At 37.7% G+C, this 19,885-nt stretch overlaps 2 protein-coding genes across 4 annotated transcripts; both read right to left on the bottom strand.

Moving 5' to 3' along the window:
- On the bottom strand, nt 408-5,442 carry LOC109728128 (ethanolamine-phosphate cytidylyltransferase-like). 3 transcript variants are annotated; one of them, XM_020258456.1, is made up of 10 exons: nt 4,922-5,440; nt 3,694-3,929; nt 2,951-3,132; nt 2,720-2,791; nt 2,091-2,158; nt 1,645-1,765; nt 1,378-1,443; nt 1,178-1,300; nt 878-922; nt 408-768 (listed from the first exon to the last, which is right to left on the bottom strand). In XM_020258456.1, exons 1-10 carry the CDS (start codon nt 5,293-5,295, stop codon nt 697-699), a joined length of 1,359 nt encoding a protein of 452 aa, XP_020114045.1. In that variant the 5' UTR covers nt 5,296-5,440; the 3' UTR covers nt 408-696. The 3 variants fall into 3 exon arrangements, with proteins under 3 accessions (XP_020114045.1, XP_020114046.1, XP_020114047.1); XM_020258457.1 differs by lacking the exon at nt 878-922 and having other exon boundaries at nt 4,922-5,436; XM_020258458.1 differs by lacking the exons at nt 878-922; nt 1,178-1,300 and having other exon boundaries at nt 4,922-5,442.
- LOC109728347 (cation/H(+) antiporter 15) lies at nt 7,661-10,679 on the bottom strand. Its single transcript, XM_020258734.1, has 3 exons — nt 10,434-10,679; nt 9,261-10,259; nt 7,661-9,154 (listed from the first exon to the last, which is right to left on the bottom strand). Exons 1-3 carry the CDS (start codon nt 10,677-10,679, stop codon nt 7,817-7,819), a joined length of 2,583 nt encoding a protein of 860 aa, XP_020114323.1. The 3' UTR covers nt 7,661-7,816.

A 19,885-nucleotide genomic window follows, 5' to 3' on the forward strand; every position in this document is an offset into this window, starting at 1 on the left:
GCGAGGCCCGCGACCGCGATCGCGCGTCTTTTTGGCCGAATAATTCGGCAAGCGAATTATTCACGAATAAATATTATTTACTAAAAAAACATGTTTTTTTTCAAAATTTTCAAAAAAATTTGAATAAGACCGTTTAATTCGTTTCTTTAAAAATTCGCGAATAATTCACGAATTAACTAACAATGATCTGCAGTAGTGCCTACTTTATATTGTTGAATTTAATGGTGATAGATGACTTAGTTGAGAGCATAAGAATCATCTATGCATTCCCGTTTTCGGAGATTACCTCAAACAATCACATGCTTTTGCTTTAAAAGTCCTGGTACAACGATACTGATTATAAACCATGTAAAGTTACTGATCAGCCACAGATCACACCAAAATTAGATTATAAAAGGATACTGTCCAAAAACAAAACAAAATTACAAGTACAAAAACCTCGGCTAGTAATAACAGCAGTAACAAAAATAGATAGAAGGAATAAGTGAAAAAGAAGGGGGAAAAAAAAAGGAGGAACTCAATAATAGGTTCCAAAAACCCTAAGATCATGAATATAAATATAATAATATAATGAGCTCTCGCCTGTTAATACTCGAAAAGCATTATCATTAGCTTCTATGCAGACTCGAAATGATTTAAAGAAAAAACTCAAGATAACTCTTATGTTAAAATTGCGAGGTTTCCGCTTCCGCAGAGTCAGTCTCCAGACATGTAAGTCTTGCCCTCGTAGTACTTCCTCTCGCTCGCTTCCTTCTTCTCGTTCCGTTTCTGAAAACAGAAACACATGCGAAACAATGAATATCTGATTAAATTTAGGTTTTGAAGAAATACGTGTCCTATTATTGAAGCTGCTGCGTACGACGGTAATAAATTACACCTTAACAGAGGTTACCCAAGTAACATTGAATTTGACCGGCGACAACTGGTATAAGTAAACATTTGTAGTAATCATTTATTTTTGTAGTAGTATTAAGATCATATGCTAGAAAGTGATTGTCATCAACCGTAGAATGCTGAATGATAATGAAAGATTAATATCGAGGATGATGGCGTGATAATAGTGTAGATCTTTTGATACTCTAATGCAAGTGGAAAATAATGTTGAAACAAGACGATAATATGGAAAATTTTGAGGCTTGTAGATTACTAGTGGTATAGGAATCTTATTAGGATATACCTGATATGCCTCGTGATTTGCAACAATCCTCCTAATTATTGTACTAGTTGTGATGTCTAAAGAGCTTTCTAGTTGCCGATAGATACCCATAGCAATTGGAACTGCATATGGATTTGATTCCTCCTGAAAAGTGATCCGTATGCTATTCAGATTTATGACAATATGAAGAGGACTGCAACCTCAAAATTTATGACAATTACCTTGAGAAAGTCCATATTTTCTGCAATTGTTCCGTGAACAACCAAAGAGATGTTAAACGTAGTAATCTGTAAAAAACCACATTCATGAGTCAGAATATTCAGAATATCAATACTCTGGTTGCAGCAATAAAATAGAAAACGAGCAAATTCATGCAAAATCCAAATTGAATTGAAATGAAGCATACCATTTAACAGCAAGTAAGAGATCAGGTCTAACAAAAATTAATCAACAAAATGTACAACCCAGAATTGTCAAAAAGAACTAACCATATCTTTAGAGACCTCCCATGGGGCACCAATAATAACTTCATCTACATAACGGCAAGCCAACACACTCAAGCTTCTCTCATGAAGATTCATGATTGGGCGGTGGGCTCCTCGAGTAGCACTGTACATGGCAAAGCAATATTTATTATGTGTGTACTGCAAAAAATTTTAAATTAGAAAGAGAAGAACAATGAGACACCCAGAGAAGCGGTCTAGGCAGAAAGCAACAGAAAACAATAAAGAGGAATTTCATTGAGCACTATTAAGGATATTATAGCAAATAAAATTGTACATTATGATGATTCCGGAAGGGGCAGTCACTCCATCTGCTATGATATCTCACATGATTGTCATCTGTAACTTATGTAGCTGACAGTGCAAGAGCATAAAAGGCAGAACCAAAGCATGCGACACATTTTGGACGAGTAGAAATAACAATATATTACCTCACAGTCTGATCAGTATGAATGCCCACAAGTAAAAAATCTCCCAGTTCTCGAGCCTTCCGCAATATCTGTAACACAATATCAATAAGTTACAACAGAGAAGCAACAATATTCTGCACAAAAAGGTCGGACATTTTAATTCGTAAAATAGCTTTGTGAAGCATCACAAATAAGCGATAGCTCAAAGCCTAACGCATTTGGCTGTTTCCTCATGATTGTCTATTTTTTTATGAAGTATAAAGCAATATGATTAGTCACTTTCATATAAAAAAGATAACGCCTAAATGGATCTCAGTTGGATGAGCAGCTTACAAGAGTAAAGAGGGTTACAGATAAATCCCATTGATATGAGCAATAAACAATATGAATGGCATAAATGAATAGAAAGTCCCTCTAAAACTCTTATGAGCTTTTCAACAGAGTGTATAATAAGTATATTCAAAGCAGTTGATGGTAGGATACATAATGAGACACTTGTTCAACTGTCTGACTAGTGGCAAGAAATAAACAGGTACACTTATGAACAAGCCATCTTCAATATGAAATTGACACCACCTTGTGCGTGCGCACGCCCACGCGCGGGTGAGAGAGAGAGAGAGAGAGATAGAGAGAGAGAGAGAGAGAGAGACCTCCACATGTCCAGCATGGAACAGATCAAATGCACCATCTATGTAAATAATGCGAGCATCTGGACCAGGACCCTGGATGAACAAAAAGAAGTTTCAACATACATTTCCCTTAGAGCATTCTTGTGATAGTCACAGAACAAAAAGAAGTTTCAACATGGAAAAATACAAAGTTTCAAAACACACAGACCAGAGCATATGACCGGCATGGAACTATAAGAAGTATTAACATACCTTCCCATTAGAGAACTGCACTATTCGTCGAGACGTAGGCAGAAAATGGGATATACGAGTTCCACTTGCAGATCCACCATCATCAACCTTCTGACCATGACCGTGGCTAAACTGCCTTTGCAAAGAAGAATGATTATGACTATCACCAGTAGATCTCTCCCTTACACAAAGAAGCATGCGACCTATTGAGCAACAAAGTATATTTATCTAAGCATTCTCGAATTAGAGGAAGAAACAGAGAAGAATCTTGAAAAGTCGAAAAGCTGAATTCTTGATGCCAAAAGCGGTAGTCACAGCCCACAGTACAGTCCCATACGGTAATTTTTAAAGCGATTAGAATGTCAGAAATGCATGCGATAAATTAAAAGCATCTGCATGCCCTGAACAAGTCGAAGTTTTATATTTAAGAAGGAAAAATACTACCTAAAGTAATCTACACACAGAGGCACAAGATATTATTCAAAAAGCAACTAGAATGTTAACCTGCATGTTAATGCTTCTGGAAAAGGTGCAAACCCAGAAAAAATTTAAAATCACAAAAACATGTCATTGTAAATCCAGTATATTAGCCAAGCAAAATTTTAAACCTAGATTAAGCAGGCAGACTAACACCAAACTTTCTTGATTATCCATCCCAAATACAAGATATGTTGTACTCCATTTAATCAGGTCAAATTTCGCAGGAACACAAACTTCCAAAAATAGATGGATAAAATCAGGGAAAAGAAGAATAGAATCAGTACCAACTATGTCTGTGCTTGACACTCCTTCAGTTCTTTTAATCTGCTTATAACGGCCAGCCTTCTTGGCAAGGGCATATGCATCAGTACCATCAGGGAGTAGACAAGGATCATCCCCATGAATAATATAATCAATATTATACTTATTGAACAGCTTATTCATAAACTCCTCAGTTATGGCATAAGGAGCATCTGGAATGACTTCATCCACCCATTTTACAGCCGCTACCATGATCATTCTGTGAGCAAATAATTGGGAAATCAGTTGGAACAATTATATATGGAGGGGAAAGGGTCATATGCGGTTTCAGTTTAATAGTTGATGTACAGAAGAACGCCATGCACGTGGACAAATTCATGAAGATGCCTCATTTTTCAATTCATGTTTTCACTCCCCCTTCCAGAGGAAGAGCCCAAAAATTAAGAAAGAAAGAGGGTGCCAAGATTACACAATATCATCCAATGCTTGGGGATTGGTATTCTGAACAGTACTATAAGAATCAGTACTGAACATCCCTCTTGCAAAAGTACAGGGTCCCGTATGCAATTACGTATTTTGGTTGAGGCAAAACCTACAATATCCAGAAGAACTAAAAATCGAAAATTGAGCTACAAAAACAATATTAGTCAATATTAGATCCCACTGATTCTTAATTGCAAAGAATTACAAATACACATTGAGCTCCAAAACTAAGATCTAGTATAATAAGGAACTTTAAGACAAAAATACATGTTCAAAGAGAACTATCAGTGCAACTTGCTCCCGCATAAGACAACTTTAGAGTTTTAGAGCTTGGTAGTGGGCGAGAAACATGATCTGCAAAGAAATTTACCGGTCATATCTAGCGTAACAAGATTAAACAAAATAAATGCTATATTTAAATTGAATATATAGTATAAATTTGGGGGAAACAAGGAAACTTTTTTTTAAGTTAGTGGAAAGGGAAACATATACTCATGGATCTATTCATGCTACTTACTATCCAGAAACACAAAGATACAATAAGATTCAAGAGCTACCTTTCATGGCATGCAAAGTATTCCAAAATTATCACAACAACGTAAAAATTGGAATAGAAATATTGCTAAAAAAATAGAAATAGAAAAAATAAAGGAGCAGAGAGGGATCAATAAAACAAGCAATAAAATGAAAACACATCCTAGATCTAATCATTATAGAAACGAAGATCAACAGGAATTCCCAATCAAAGTATTCGATACGGGGATCGACCTTTCGTGGAGCGGGGTCACGGGGGGGCCCTTGTTGGCCGTGATCTCGTCGTCGCTGACGACCCCGACGACGAGCTCGTCCCCGAGCGCCCGCGCCTGGCGCAGCGCGTTGCAGTGCCCGTAGTGCATCATGTCGAAGCACCCGTCCATGTACACTCGCACGGGGCGCCGCCGCCGCCGCCGCCGGCCCCCCCAGAGCGGCGGCGGCAGCTGCAGCGAGGGCGGGAGCGAGATCCCGACCTGCACGGCGAGGAGCGACGCCCCGAGCACGAGCCCGCCGAGGAAGAACGCGGCCACGAACTTAGACGGCGTCGCGAGGTCCTTCACGGCTCCGCCTCCGCCGCCGCCGCCGCTTCCGCCGCCCTCGGAATCCATGGCGCAGAGGAGGAGGAGGAGGATTCGGATCTAGGGTTTCGGAAAACCTAGGGCTCGCGAGCTCCCGCCATTTGGAGGCTTCGAGGAGAGCACGAGAGTGGAAAAGAGAGAGAGAGAGAGAGAGAGAGAGAGAGAGAACGAAGGGTATGGAACGGGGAATGAGAAGGGGGTAATTGGATTAATATAGACCGTACGATGGAGTGAGATCACAGGTGGATTCGTTGGGGACTAATAAATTAGTGTATTATGAGCCGTTCATCAAATAAAGAATTTTTAAAAATGCGATTTTTTCTATCTGGGGTAAATTTTAATTTGCGTATTCATATGGACTTTCCCGAGAATTTTTAAAATATTTGTATTTCCATTACTTTAAATATTGTTTTTGTTACTTGAAATTTTTTATTTCCTGTAATTGCTTTTTGGTATTATTTACCTATCACACTCGCATAAATACAAAATTATTATATATATATTATATGTTTATTTTTAAAAAAAGTTAATGAAAAAATAAATTTAAAATTGTACTTTCTACATGAATTTGTGAATTACTAATCAGTAACAAGAACTAAGAATTCTTATTTATTGGTGCATGTAATTGTACAAAAAATTTGAGTCTAAAATAATGGAATACAAATAAAAATGAAAAAAAAAATGTAAAACCAAAGGAAAGCTTTGCTTTTCAAATTCAAATGTTCAACGGAGATAGATATATATTAATTCAAATTATATATATTGACACTCACATGTACAAAACTAACTTATATAAATATAATTTTGACTATTATTAATGTACACATAAATATAAAAAAGAAAATCACAATTGCATGCGTGGGATATGCTAATGCGATGCTTGGCACCAGATGCTGTAAAAAGCGTGTGAATTAAAAGTACGGATTATGATGCTTCTTGCAGTGTGGCCGCATCAATGCAATAAAGATTTTTCTTTAGAAAAAAAAAAAAGAATAAAATTTACTCGCATAAGATGCGACACACTTTCTGTGAGACCCCAGATAGTCATATATATGAGATATAATATGGCTAAACTCTTAACCCGGCTTAAGCATTTTGGGTTGTGGCAAGGCCCAAGAGGTTAAGAGAGTTAAGCGTGTTGGGACGGGAGTAATCCTAGGATGGGTGACCCCCTGGGAAGTCGGGGCGTCATAGATGGTATCAGAGCCAATTACCAGCCGGAAGTGTGAGATGACTCTCGGCTGAGCCAGGGTCTGGATGACGGGCTAGCGAGATGAGTCTCACATCGCCTGGTACTTGTGAGTCTGAGCCTGACGAGGACGTCAGGGCTTAAAGGAGGGGAGATTGTGAGACCCCAGATAGTCATATATATGAGATATAATATGGCTAAACTCTTAACCCGGTTTAAGCATTTTGGGTGGTGGCAAGGCCCAAGAGGTTAAGAGAGTTAAGCGTGTTGGAACGGGAGTAGTTCTAGGATGGGTGACCCCCTGAGAAGTCGGGGCGTCATACTTTCTCTTTAGAAACAAAGGAATGAAATTTATGATAAATAGTGTTCAGATTATACCGAATCGTATATGATGCAATAAAGATATTTCCTTAGAAAAAATAAAATAAAATTTACCTGCATCAGATGCGACAAACTTTTTCTTGTAGTGTTCACATTGTATTGAATCGTTTTCCACTAAATAGGTTTTGATAGCATAGTATCAGAGCCATCCTTAAGCTTCTTTCCAAGAGAATATTGTAAGTTTGATTCTCTCATATTCATCATTTTGTAACATATATTCCCTTCTATTATCACCTCTTTGTTCCTTACTTGTCAATTATCACTGAGGGCATACATAGTTCTCGATCTGATCAAATTTGTTTCTTTTTATTTCACATATATTTCTGTCTCTATTCAAAAAGGCTTGTTCACTCAGATCGATTTTTTGGGTAGTCGAAAAATATATATTTCTCTCAATCCTCATTGAGGGTTTTAGATCTTTGATCAAATTTTCTCCGGTGCGTATCATTCTCACTAAAGGCAATACTACCGGAATAAGTTGTCAGATATTACTCACATGCTACGAAAGTTCTGACTGCTATGTGATTTGATAATATAGTATATTTTATTTACGAATTTTTTTGAAAAAAATTATATATAATGGACGGCTATAGTATACTTTTTAGGCTGTGTTTGGTTCAGGTATAAGTAAAAACTGTTTATTCCAAAAGCAGATATAAGTTCAGATATAAATGATTTAATACTATAATTAAAATTAAATTTAGACTTTAATTAAACTTATTTCCACTTAGGAAGGAACAAGCTTGTTTTAGAAAAATGGCTGGAACAGCACCAGTTTATTTCAGAGACCTAAAATTTACTGCTCTCGAATATCAAATACAACGCTATCAAAGAAAATTATCTTAACAACATTAATTAATTCAACGTAAAAGGGGAAGTGATTAATAGCAATGCTTCAGTTTTTCTAATTCTAGTTGATAATGCTGAAGCCTACGTACCACAGCTTCTAATACTTTCTAATAATTATAAATATTCTTTCTTCTATCTTCCATTCCAGCCAACATTGAAAGCTGCCGGCGGCCCTTTATGCGTTCCGGCCACCACTGACAGCCTTTGGTTAGCATTATTCAAGTACTGCTGCACTTGCTCTCCGGAGCTCATGTCTGGCCCCCCGCCGACGACTCCCCCCTCTCCGCCGCCCGCCCCCGCCACCGGATCCCTCATGTACTGCTGCACCACCAACACCGACACCATCATCGCGAAGTCCGACGACGCCAACAAGTCCCCGATCGGCCCCAGCTCCGGGCACTCGGTCCACTCCGTCAGCCCCGCCGTCATCGCCCCCCCGGCCTCCCCCTGCCCCCTCCCCACTATGTACAAGTCGTGGATGCTCTCCATGTTCCGGATGGCCGTCACCGTCTCCTCGCTGTTCCCCACCACCTTCTCGACGTACGTCACGGAGTCGTTGCCCACGTTCTTCACCCTGAACTCGTTGACGTACTCGTCGTCGAGCTGGCGCTCGTGGCTGCCGTCGGTGACGATGGTGATCACGCGCGAGTCGCGGGCGGCGGCCTGCTCGTCGGGCGGGAGGAAGCGCACCACCGTGAGGGACACCACCGGGTTCTCGACCATCCGCCATGCGAAGGCCAGCGCCTCGCGGTCGTCGGGACCGCCGAAGAAGAGCAATGCCACGTGGTGCGTGGCGGTGAGGCGCGACGCGGAGGCGCTGAGGCCGCGATCGACGAGGACGCCGACCGAGCAAGGCGATGACGAGAGGATGTTCTCGTTGAGGGTGCGGATGGCCGGGTTGATCGCCTCCATGCCGCCGTCGACAGTCTGCTGTTTGTGGAACGGGAGGACGATGAGCGTCACGTGTTTGTCCTCGGCGAGAAGGCAGACATCCTCGTGCATCGTCGAGTAGGGAGAGACTGTGGTGAGCGTCTGTATGGAGACGCCGCCGGCGTGCTGCTCGTAGCTCTCGAAGGCGGCGAAGATGTGGTCGTTCTGGGCGTGCGAGCCTGCAGCAGAAGATTTGGAGGAGGGGCGACGGTGATGCTTGACGGCGGTATTGTGGACGACGAGCATGTTCGAGGCTCGGCCCGTGAGCTCGACGAGGTGGAGGGCGTAGACGAAGATCGGGGAGCGCTTGGTCGGGTTGGAGAGGTCGAGGAGCGAGATGATGGAGGGGACGTTGCGGGTGGTGTGGACGCAGACGAGCATGCGGAGCTCGGCGTCGGGCTTGGAGCGCTGCAGGTTTCGACGCTTGTAGCCCAGGAGGCGGCGGACCGGGTGGTGCACGGCGGTCACCACCGGCGTCACCAGCGCCGTCATCAACGTCGAAACGATAACCAGCACCGCAAACGACTCATCGTCCAGCACCTGGAGGAGAGAGTTTTATCATTACAATAAAAGTCGAACACAGAACACTCTGCTCTGATACCAAATTTTTATATTCAACAGTTATGGAGTGTTTGATAGATAATACCTCTTTATCCCTTCCAATGTTGAGTATGATCATCTCGACGAGGCCTCTAGTGTTCATCAAGAATCCAAGCGCAAGCCCCTCGCGGAAGGGCATTGTGTAGAACGCGGCGATCAAAATGGTGCCCATGATCTTTCCGACGCTCGCGAGAACGAAGACGAGGATGAGAAGCCCGACGGTGATGGAGTCTTGGATCTTTCCGACATCCGTCCGGAGCCCGCTGATGGCGAAAAAGAGCGGCAGCAGAAGCCCGGTCACAAAATCTTCCAACTTCTCAATCAGCGCAACCCCTAAGGGGCCGTTCGGTATCACGAGGCCGTAAACAAACGCTCCGAAGATGGCGTGGATGCCTATGGCGTCGGTGGCGATCCCGGAGAGCATGACTCCGGTGAGGATGAGGCAGACATGGAAGTCGCTGACCCCTTCGCCTTCGGGGATGCGGCGCGTGAGCCACCACATGGCGGGGCGGACGGCGTAGAAGCAGAGGAGGACAAAGACCACGCCGGCGAGGAGGACCCAGAGGGAGGAGAGCACGCTGGCGTGCGTCTCGGAGACGGCGATCGAGAGGGCGAGGAGGATCCACGCGCACATGTCGTTGACGATGGCGGACGACATGGCTAGGCGGCCCAGCTCGGAGTTGAGCAGCTTGATCTCGGCGAGGATGCGCGCGAGCACGGGGAAGGCGGTGACGGAGAGCGCGACGCCGAGGAAGAGCAGGAATGAGGCCTGGTGCACGTTCTTCGCGATGTGGTGGCGGAAGACGAAGGAGGTGGCGGTGCCGATGCAGAACGGCAGTGCCATCCCCGCCGCCGCGATCACCAATGCTTTCTTCCCCGACCGCCGAATTATCACCACGTCCATCTCCACGCCGACCAAGAACAAGAAGTACAGCAAGCCGAGGTGCGCCACCGTCTCGAGCGTCAGAAGGCTTCTCTGGGGGAACACATTCTCGCCCCATTTTTGCGCCCTACCCATCACCGACGGCCCCAAGATTATGCCAGACTGTACCAAAAGAAAAGGTTACAAAACATGCATAATGACATGCTCATAGTAGAGAAATAGTATTTACTATCTACTTTCTAATTCTTAGATCTATAGCAGTATCGTCACCGGACTGTAAACTCTATGCGTTCAAGAAATGAAAAGTAGATAGCAGAAAGGGAGCGAATTACGTACAACGATCTCGGCGATGACGCGGGGCTGGCGGAAAGGCTTGAGAAAGAGCACGAGGAGGCGGGTGGTGAGGACGATGACGACCGTCTGCAGGATGAAGAGCGGGAGCGCAAATTCTAACGGATTGACGCCCTGCCATATCCCGCTGGTGGTGATCATCGTCGGGGAGTAGCAGATGACCATGTTGTTCCCGGCACGGGTAACATTCTTGAACGGAGTCATAGTGATGTTTCTGGATTTCGTTGCCATCTTCGCTCATGGCAATCTCCTTAGCTACTACGCTTGGTTAGATAAAATATAAAAAAAAATGTCTCCAAAATCAAATAGCCCTAAAGCATTAATTGAAGAACATTACTTATCATTCTTAAGGGGACAAAATTAGAAATTTGAGGAGTTAAATAGCAAAATTTTAACTTTTTAGTATATGTTACATAGAATAGGAAAAGGAAATGGTCAATGAGTGTTCATTGATTGGTTTGACTTGTACTAGTGGTCAATGAAGTTTTTAAATGTTTTGATTGGTTGTCCTAGAATTTTGGATTTATGTGGTGTGGGGGGAGGATAGAGAAACGTGGAAAGAATTGATGGAGATTGTTGTTTGATGGACCCGGTCCATGTTCTCAGCCAATCAGAAGTATTAATTTGATTGAGTGGCCTTCATGCTCCCCTTGTAGACTTGGTCTTGTGATAAATCCTTATTTCACTCCAACCTCTTTTTCTATTTTCCTTTTAATTTTAATTGGGAAAAGATAAGTTGCCAACATGAACTGCAACACACTTTTTGAGTTATTCTTTTTCTTATTTTTGAAAATTCTAATATGTTATGATAATAAGAGTTAAGCTGGAATGTTGTCGGTAACAAACGGACTCTATTGTCATCCATTTATTTTCGATAATGGAGTTTCTAAATCGACGATCAACACCGTTGAATATAATCTATACCACTTAAAATATTTAAAAACCAAATTTCAAATCTTTCGACATCATTGACCTAATAATTTGGCTAAATTACAGAAAATCCCCCTGTAATAACCCGCTTTTTCACTTTCCCCCCCTGACATTTAAAAACCTACACTTTGTCCCCTTATAAAATGAAAAATGTTCACAGGGGGGTTACGGTGTGTAAAATGACCATTTTGCCCCTCGCCATTGTTGTCTTCTTCCTGAGCTTCCTCAGCCGCCCCTTCGATCCGCCGGTTTTCCACCTCAATCGGCCACGATTCCTCTCAAATTTCTTCTCCACCTGCTCCCCTTCTCCTCCTACACCGTCGCCGCCCATCGATTTCGGCGATGGGTGTTGATGGAGAGGTAGACAGGGACAACGAGAGCGAAGACGAGGCTGCGGAGGAGGACGAAGGGGACGTGGGCGAGGGCGAAGCAGTGGAGGACGGCGAGGCGGCGAGGCGGCGAAGCGGCGAGGCGGCGAGGCGGCGAGCCGGAGGGAGCGAAGCATCCGAGAAGAGGCAGAGGGGTATTTTCGGTATAAAAAAATATTTTTTAACAGAACCCATAACGGAACCCTAACGGAAGGGGTGAAGTGCACATTTTTCATTTTACAAGGGGGCAAAGTGTAGGTTTTTAAATGTCAGGGGGGGAAAGTGAAAAAGCGGGTTATTACAGGGGGGTTTTCTGTAATTTAGCCTTATAATTTTAATGGTCGATATGAGGCGTTTTTTCGTTTAACGGTATAATGATTTTCAAATCAATTAAATTTTGGTTAGAAAATTCTTTAAACTATTTAGAACAAAATTTATACTCTCCATCTTAATTACAAGATTCTTATCATCATTATCATTCATTCTTAGCCATTTATTTTTATATCCACTTGGTAGACAAGAGAACAATATCGAAAAAGTATGAAATGCGATTTCTAGATACTTCAAAGAGTATAAATCATGTTTAATGGTGCCGATCGTCAATTTGGAGGCTTTATCATCGAAAATAAATGGGTAACAACGGAGTCCGTTTATTACTGATAACATTTCAGCTCAACTCCTGATAATAATAAAATATTTTATTAAGTAACAGAATATTTTGATTAAATAATATTCTATCAACAAAGCTAAAATATTATTAATTAAGAAGTACTTTTTAAATAAGAATAATTGGTATTTTAGGTTGTAAACCTGATTTTTTTTTTCTTTTCTTTTTTTTTTAATTCATGCATCTTGCATGCAATGCCTTATAGTGTTAGTGTTAGGCACAAGGTTCATACAATTTATACCTTTAATATTACATTGAACAAGAGCTCCTTGAGCACCCAAAACAAAATAGGTATAAATTTTACACACTCTCTATTAAAACAAGCCATTTTTTAACATCAATCTTATTATTTTTTTAATATTAAAAATATCAAAGGGTGTCTAAATTTTTGGATGGGACGATAAAAAATTTACATCTAATTTTTGAGTGTACAAATAGTATTTTTCCTTTAATTTCGTTTTGTAAATTTTGAATACCCTTCTACCAAGCAGTAATTTCATCAACATTCCTTCAGAGTTCAAACTTAAATATTTATATTGTTTTCAAATGCCGCTACTTTTAGAAATATGTATTAATTTGATGGATTAGTTTTAAAATTTTATTTTTGCTCTCCGAAAAGCTAAAAACTTAATTATGAACTTACCATCATTAAAGCAATTTTCACAATTTTAATATTTTTTTTAAAAAAATAAATAAAATAGATAGATTGCACACTTAGTAAGCAATTAAAATTAGTTTATAAGCTACAAAATTAAAAATTAAATTCTAAATAAAAAATAAAAAAAATAACATGTATTAATAATTTGCCTTACAAGGAATGGTTGACGATAAAATAATCATTTTATCAACTTAACTAAGGGGCCGTTTGGTTGCATATAGTTGCAACTGCATTGCAGTTGTAATTACATGTAAATACAAATTTCGTGTTTGGTTTGATATATTTAACTCCAACTACTACAGTAGGAATTGCAGGAGGGGGCTCAATTGCAGCAGTTCGAACTACTCCCAAATTGGCCGCAGTTCCAACCACAGCAGTTGGAGAGAGTAACTTTAAATAAAAAAGTATGCTTACCTCCTTAATATTTTTTTAACAAAAATTATTTTTTTTTATATTAGAGGTAATCTCACCATCATATATATAAAATAATAAAATTTTAAAAATTATTTCTCAACTGCATGCAATCAAACAAATTATTTATATTTGCAGCCCTTTCTATTATATCCAACCAAACATAATTTATATAGTTGTAACTGCTGTATTTCCAAATTCATGTATCTCTAACTACACTGCATTTATAATTACATCTAACCAAACGGCTCCTAATATTTAGGAAAAACTTCAAAAACCCCCCTTGTAGTTTCCATTTTTTTCACTTTAGTACCCTGTGGTTTAAAATATATCAAGTTAGTACCTGTGGTTTCTCACTTTATCAGTTTAGTACCCTGTGGTTTAAAGTGTATCAAGTTAGTTCCCTGTGGTTTTGCACTTTATCACTTTAGTACCCTGTGGTTTTAATTTTGTATCAAGTTAGTACCCTGTGATTTTTTAAATTATAGGGTACTAAAGTGATAAAGTGTGAAACCACAGGGTACTAAAGTGATAAAGTGAAAAACCACAGGGTACTAACTTGATACACTTTAAACCACAGGGTACTAAAGTGATAAAGTGAAAAACCACAGGGTACTAACTTGATACATTTTAAACCACAGGGTACTAAAATAAAAAAGTGTGAAACCACAGGAGGGTTTTTTGAAGTTTTCCCTAATTTTTAACTCTCTTTTAACCTGAGTAAGCTTATAAAAGTTCACACTAGAAGCATTTATGATTAATCAACAGGTTGAGACTCCAAATTCAAATAGTCAGAAATGAAAAATACTATCTGTACATTAAAAAGAATGAAGAGTTACAAAAATCTTTATATTTGTCGTAAAAAAAAATAAAAATTACAAGACAATGACTCATTATTGGCATTTGCACGAGAGTTTACGATTTATACCTTATTTTTGGGCGTAAAAGTAGCGGCACTTGGGCTACCAGTGGATTAGGCCACGCAAACTCCGAACAAGATATGGCCCAAAATTAGAGGAAAAAATAATTATAGAGCCAATAAGACGACAAATTCATTGAAGAGCTCATTAACGAGATCTCAACGAGATAGTCAGATAAGACATATGATTCGCAACACAACCAAATTTTGAAGGTCGCATAACGAGATCTATTTTATAAAAAAAGAAACCTAAATGGCGATCAACAAAGCTCATTTACGAGATCCCAACGAGATAGTTGGATAAAACATACGATTCATAACACAACCAAATTTTAGAGGTCGCCTAACGAGATATTATTGTTGACGGAAAAAGAAACCTAAATGGAGAGCATCTCTTTCTTATGCTGAAATTTGTACAAAAAATTGATAGTTTATAATAACTTTCAAAATTTGTGCGGAGTGAATCCTTAGTCCCACATATTAGTCTCAAAAAAAGCTTGTAGAAGATCTTCTCAACAAAGCCGCGATCATATGGAAAAAAATAAAGGATTAATTTTATGCAGATCCCTACAAACATAGTAAATGACAAATATATTTCTAGAAAATTTAACTTTCATATGTTGTCTTTACAAATGTCCTGATATTTCTAAATATTTTCCTACCGTTAGAAAAATTTAGTTAATCACAGGTTAATTAAATACTTAACCTTGATTGGTTTTTGACATTTTACTTCTCTTATATTATGTTGTTATGATTTTTAAAGAGATATATTTGTGATTGCAAAATTGAAAATATAAATAGTTTTCTAACGATTCTCTAACGGTAACAAACCAGATAAACATATTTGAAAATATTAAAACTTTTACATGGACAACATATGAAAGTTGAACTTTGTAGAAATATATTTGTCGCTCACTATATTTACAGGGACTTGTATGAAATTAACCCAAATATATATATATCATAAACTGTATCTAATATTTGATAATTTTTGTTTTAAAATCAAAATCTATATTCTAATATCACTTTTTGTGTTAATTATAGCCATATGCTCTATTTCTTGTATAAGGTCCAACTAATATGAAAGCTTTTAAAATGTGCTGTGCTAGTTTCCACCATTCAACTAAACAAGCATTTATTTCTTTTTTAACCAACCCCTGGCACCATAAATCAAAAATATGTGGTCATTTTTATTTTTAATTATTTTATTTATTTTTATTTGTGGAAAAAAAAATGTGTGGTCATTTTTATTTTTAATAACTCTATTTATTTTTATGCGTGGAAATTAGTTAGGTGTAATGTGAGAGGTTGTCCACATCACAAATCACCAAATTAAAAGTGGTAGATGACCCATTTGATCTATATAATTCATTTGCTCTGGTAATAACTATTTGGTCTAAATTATATTTTTTGTCCTCAAATTAAGAAGCTTGTAACACTTTATTCTTTAAATTTTAATTTATTATGACTTCTTAGCTTGAGTTTTTTAAATTATTATTATAATTAAGTCCACGTACAATCTTATTCAGTTGAGTAAATATTAATGTGTCGCCAATAATGGTTAAAACGCCGCACCAGTTTTAGTCAATTACATTACGTTGTGGGACGTATTTACAGTAATTTGCTATGTTAAAGCCAAGATTAGAACGAATTAAAAACTTAGTTTGAGGACCCAAATTATAATTTAGCCTAAACTATTTTCATTCTATTCATGTATATTGCATGTTCAATTAGGAAGCGTATTAAGTGCGTGCATTGCCAATCGAATGATAGTCGGGTCGGTAAAAAGCTGTTTTGTTTTTGGAAAAAGTATAAAATAAAATTTTTCGAGAAAAAAGTTTTTCACAAACTCGGGCAACGATCGAGCCTCCTCCGAGGCACGTACCGTCACCCACCGCAAGGGCACAATAGAACCGTAGACTACAACGTCTTTGCACACCCGAAGATTCGTCTTTGTCGGCCTTTCCTAAACTAAAGTGAAGAGTCGGATTTTCGATCGGATTGCGTCAGCACGTTCAGCACGACTGGGGCATTGAATCTACAATTTCTTTTCGTCCGATTAGGTCGCCGATTCACGACGGAACTTATCCTCTCACCAAAAAGGCAAAACTACGCACAAATACATAAATTATATGTATCTCTAGTTTTCTCGAAAATCGTACGTCAGATCTAAAATCTGTCAGCGCCAAAGATTTCGGAATAGTTGAATCATTGAAAACGAACTATTGGAGTGCTATGAACGGAGTCCGATACGTATCAGAAGTCATCTCCATTGATCGGCCTCTCCGAAAAACCGAAGATAGTTCGTCTAACTTTCTCGATTTTGCATTTTTATCCGAAAAAGACGGACTCTTATTCCATTTCTATATGCTTTCTATAGATCCAACTTTTTTTTCAATCTCACATCCTTTGGTTCTAAAAATATATATATCCTCTTTTTTTTCAAATTTTTTTAAGGAAAATGTGTTTTTATTTTTTTTATTTTTTTTCCTGAAAAATGGGGGACAGATAAATAAGCTTATTAAATTTATTTATTATCTGGTCTATAATTGGATTGGTATTTTGATTGCAAATCAACAGGTTGAAAGTTCGATCCCCAATATGTCCCTAACATTTTTTAATTTCTCATTTGGGTGCCTAAACTTTTTTTTTTTTGTTTCAAATGTGCGCGCTTGTCCTATCAACCTAAATCTCGTTATTCTCAATATCTTCCTTGGCACTTACGACTATCTTATCTTTGCGCAGGATATCTATTGTCTCTTTTGCAGCATCTGACGATATCTTTAGCGTCGAGTCAGAAGTGCTACCAGTTTTTTAAACAAACTGATAAAAAATTAGTGGCGAAGATTGATTATGGCTGTCAAGCGACGACAATAATTTATATGACTAGGTAGAATTTTCTTTTTTTACTAGAGTTAATATGGCTTATTTTGTCGAAATTATCATGAATTTGAATAGTTCATACCTAATTAATTGAAAATAAAAATTAAAATATTAATGACATAATAGTAAAGAAAAAGATTTGGACTCCAAAGTGCAAAATTGGTAAATGTTAGGTACTCTTGGTGCAATTAACCCAAAAACATAAAAAAAAAATTAAAAAAAAATTAGAATCGAATACTAAGGTCAACATCAAACGTGTAGTCTAAAATATAAAAGATATCCAAGTCAAAATATAAATCAACTGCAGGTCTTCTTCGCAATTTGCACGGGCCCAACGGTCAAAGAGAACCGTTGGGTTTGAATTTTGACGTGCCCTGTTTTTTTCTCTTTTTTTTCTTTAATTTAACAGTTAATATTTTTTCTAAATTAATTATATTGATATGCAAATGGTGCGTGATTCAAATAAATTTTGTACGTTTTTAATAAATAAAAAATAATAATCTAATTAAAGAATAATATAATAATGTTATATTAAATTAAAATATATTTTTATATTTTTAAATAAAAAGAAAATTTTTAATTGAAACGTGGTTCCTCTTGCATTAAGTAGATGTTATGTGACTGAAAAGACCCTCAACTATCCTGATGTTACACTTTGATCTGCTTCTCACCTGTAGTTCTTAAATATTTTTGTATATATATATATATATATATATATATATATATATATAGAGAGAGAGAGAGAGAGAGAGAGAGAGAGAATGCTATCGATAACAAACGGGCTCCGTTGCCACCCATTTATTTTCGATGATGGAGCCTTCAAATCGACGATCGGCACCGTTGAATATTATCTATACCACTTGAAGTGTTTAGAAATCAAATTTCATATATTTTCGATATTGTTCTCTTATCCATCGAGTGGACATAAAAATGAACGGCTGAAAATGAATATTCTTTAAAAAATGATAATAGGAGTCTTGTAATCAAGATCAAGAGTATAAATCTCGTTTTAAATAGTTTAAAAATTTTCTAACAAAAATTCAACTGATTTGGATATCTTTACGCCGTTAAACGAGAAAACGCCTCATATCGATCATTAAAATTACAAATTTTAAAACCTTTTGATCACTAGGCAGATGATGTCAAAAAGAATTGAAATTTGATTTCTAAACACTTCAAGTGGTATAGATCATGTTCAACGGTGCCGATCGTCGATTTGGAGGCTCTATCATCGAAAACAAATGGGTGGCAACGGAGCTCGTTTGCTGTCGATAGTATTCTAGCTCAACTATATATATATATATATGAAAAAACTTCAAATATCATCTATATGGTTTCATATTTTTTCGTTTTAGAACTCTGTGATTTAAAGCGTATTAATTTAATGTCTTGTGGTTTTACCGTTATCTTTTTATTATCGATTTCACTAGTTTTTTTCATTAAATTAATAATAAAGTTAAAACTAAAAGGTACTCAAGTAAATATTTGATAAACTAGGTAAAATAATTGAAGCTTTTTGTATATAATTTAACGAAATATTAACGGAGAAACTGACGGAAAGATAAAAATGAAACCATAAAACACTAACTTGATACACTTTAAATCATAGGGTATTAAAATAAGAAAGTGCAAAATTATAGGGGTGGTATCTGAAGTTTACCTATAAAATATATGATACATAAATTTTTGTCAAAATTTTTTTTTTTTTATCGTGTTTAAACTAAACTGCATGTAATAAGTAATTGTTTATGATAAGAAAAATTAGATTAACACATAAAATAGTTATACATTTCACGCCCTTTTTTGTAAATAAAGAAAAGAATTTGCAATACCTCAATTTTATTTATTTAATTTTTTTTTATCTTGGTCTCCAAAAAACATAAAAAAAGAAAAATCTAACCTATTTTTTGATTTGACAAGTTCGATCGACATATTTTTCTCTTTACAATTTTGAATTGAAAATTCACTTTTTCTCACCTCTTTTGTTGACCTGGGAAAAAATCAAAAGTCAAAAAAAGAATTTTTGGCGGAGGCGCAACGTAAGCGCCAAACGAAGCATTTACATTGTTTGAACATGTGAAGAAGTCAAAAATAGTAGCAGCATGAGAGAAGAAGGTTTTTTTTTTTTTTTTTTGAGAGATAAGTAGCACGCTATCCGCTTCGTTTATTTTTAGAAATAAACTTAGCTGGAAATATAAATCAACTAGGATTCGGAACTTAGGTCTCGGGTACCAACCACTAATCCCTTTGCCACTTGATCTAGAGACGGTCGATCATGAGAAAAGAAGTTGAGATTGGAAAAGTAGCTTCAAGGTGTGATTTGTTGAACGTAGTAGCTCAATTTTTTTTTAAAAAAAATAGTTAATTCACATAATTTAATATGACATCAAAGCAATAGATCATGGGTTTGAGTCCTGCCACGCTTCGTTATTTAATTTTCTTCTATTTAATTCAAAATTCACATACTGTATCTATCCGATAGTCTCAAACTATAAACAATTATGGTAAAAATGTATAAAGTTTCTCTAAACTGTCGCCTGTACATTTTGATTCAACTACTTGACTTTTATAAGTTTGATTTTGATACCCAATATTTCGATT

The sequence above is a fragment of the Ananas comosus genome, linkage group 23 (assembly GCF_001540865.1).
Source record: "Ananas comosus cultivar F153 linkage group 23, ASM154086v1, whole genome shotgun sequence".
Classification (NCBI taxonomy): domain Eukaryota; kingdom Viridiplantae; phylum Streptophyta; class Magnoliopsida; order Poales; family Bromeliaceae; genus Ananas; species Ananas comosus.

Coding starts and splice junctions, on each gene's coding strand:
- LOC109728128 (XM_020258456.1), bottom strand. CDS start 5,295: ATGGATTCCGAGGGCGGCGGAAGCGGCGGCGGCGGCGGAGGCGGAGCC. Junction 1,301..1,377: donor AAAATATGGACTTTCTCAAG/GTAATTGTCATA, acceptor ATCACTTTTCAG/GAGGAATCAAATCCATATGC. Junction 923..1,177: donor CAAATCACGAGGCATATCAG/GTATATCCTAAT, acceptor TACTTATACCAG/TTGTCGCCGGTCAAATTCAA.
- LOC109728347 (XM_020258734.1), bottom strand. CDS start 10,679: ATGGCAACGAAATCCAGAAACATCACTATGACTCCGTTCAAGAATGTT. Junction 10,260..10,433: donor GCGTCATCGCCGAGATCGTT/GTACGTAATTCG, acceptor CTTTTGGTACAG/TCTGGCATAATCTTGGGGCC. Junction 9,155..9,260: donor ACATTGGAAGGGATAAAGAG/GTATTATCTATC, acceptor TCTCTCCTCCAG/GTGCTGGACGATGAGTCGTT.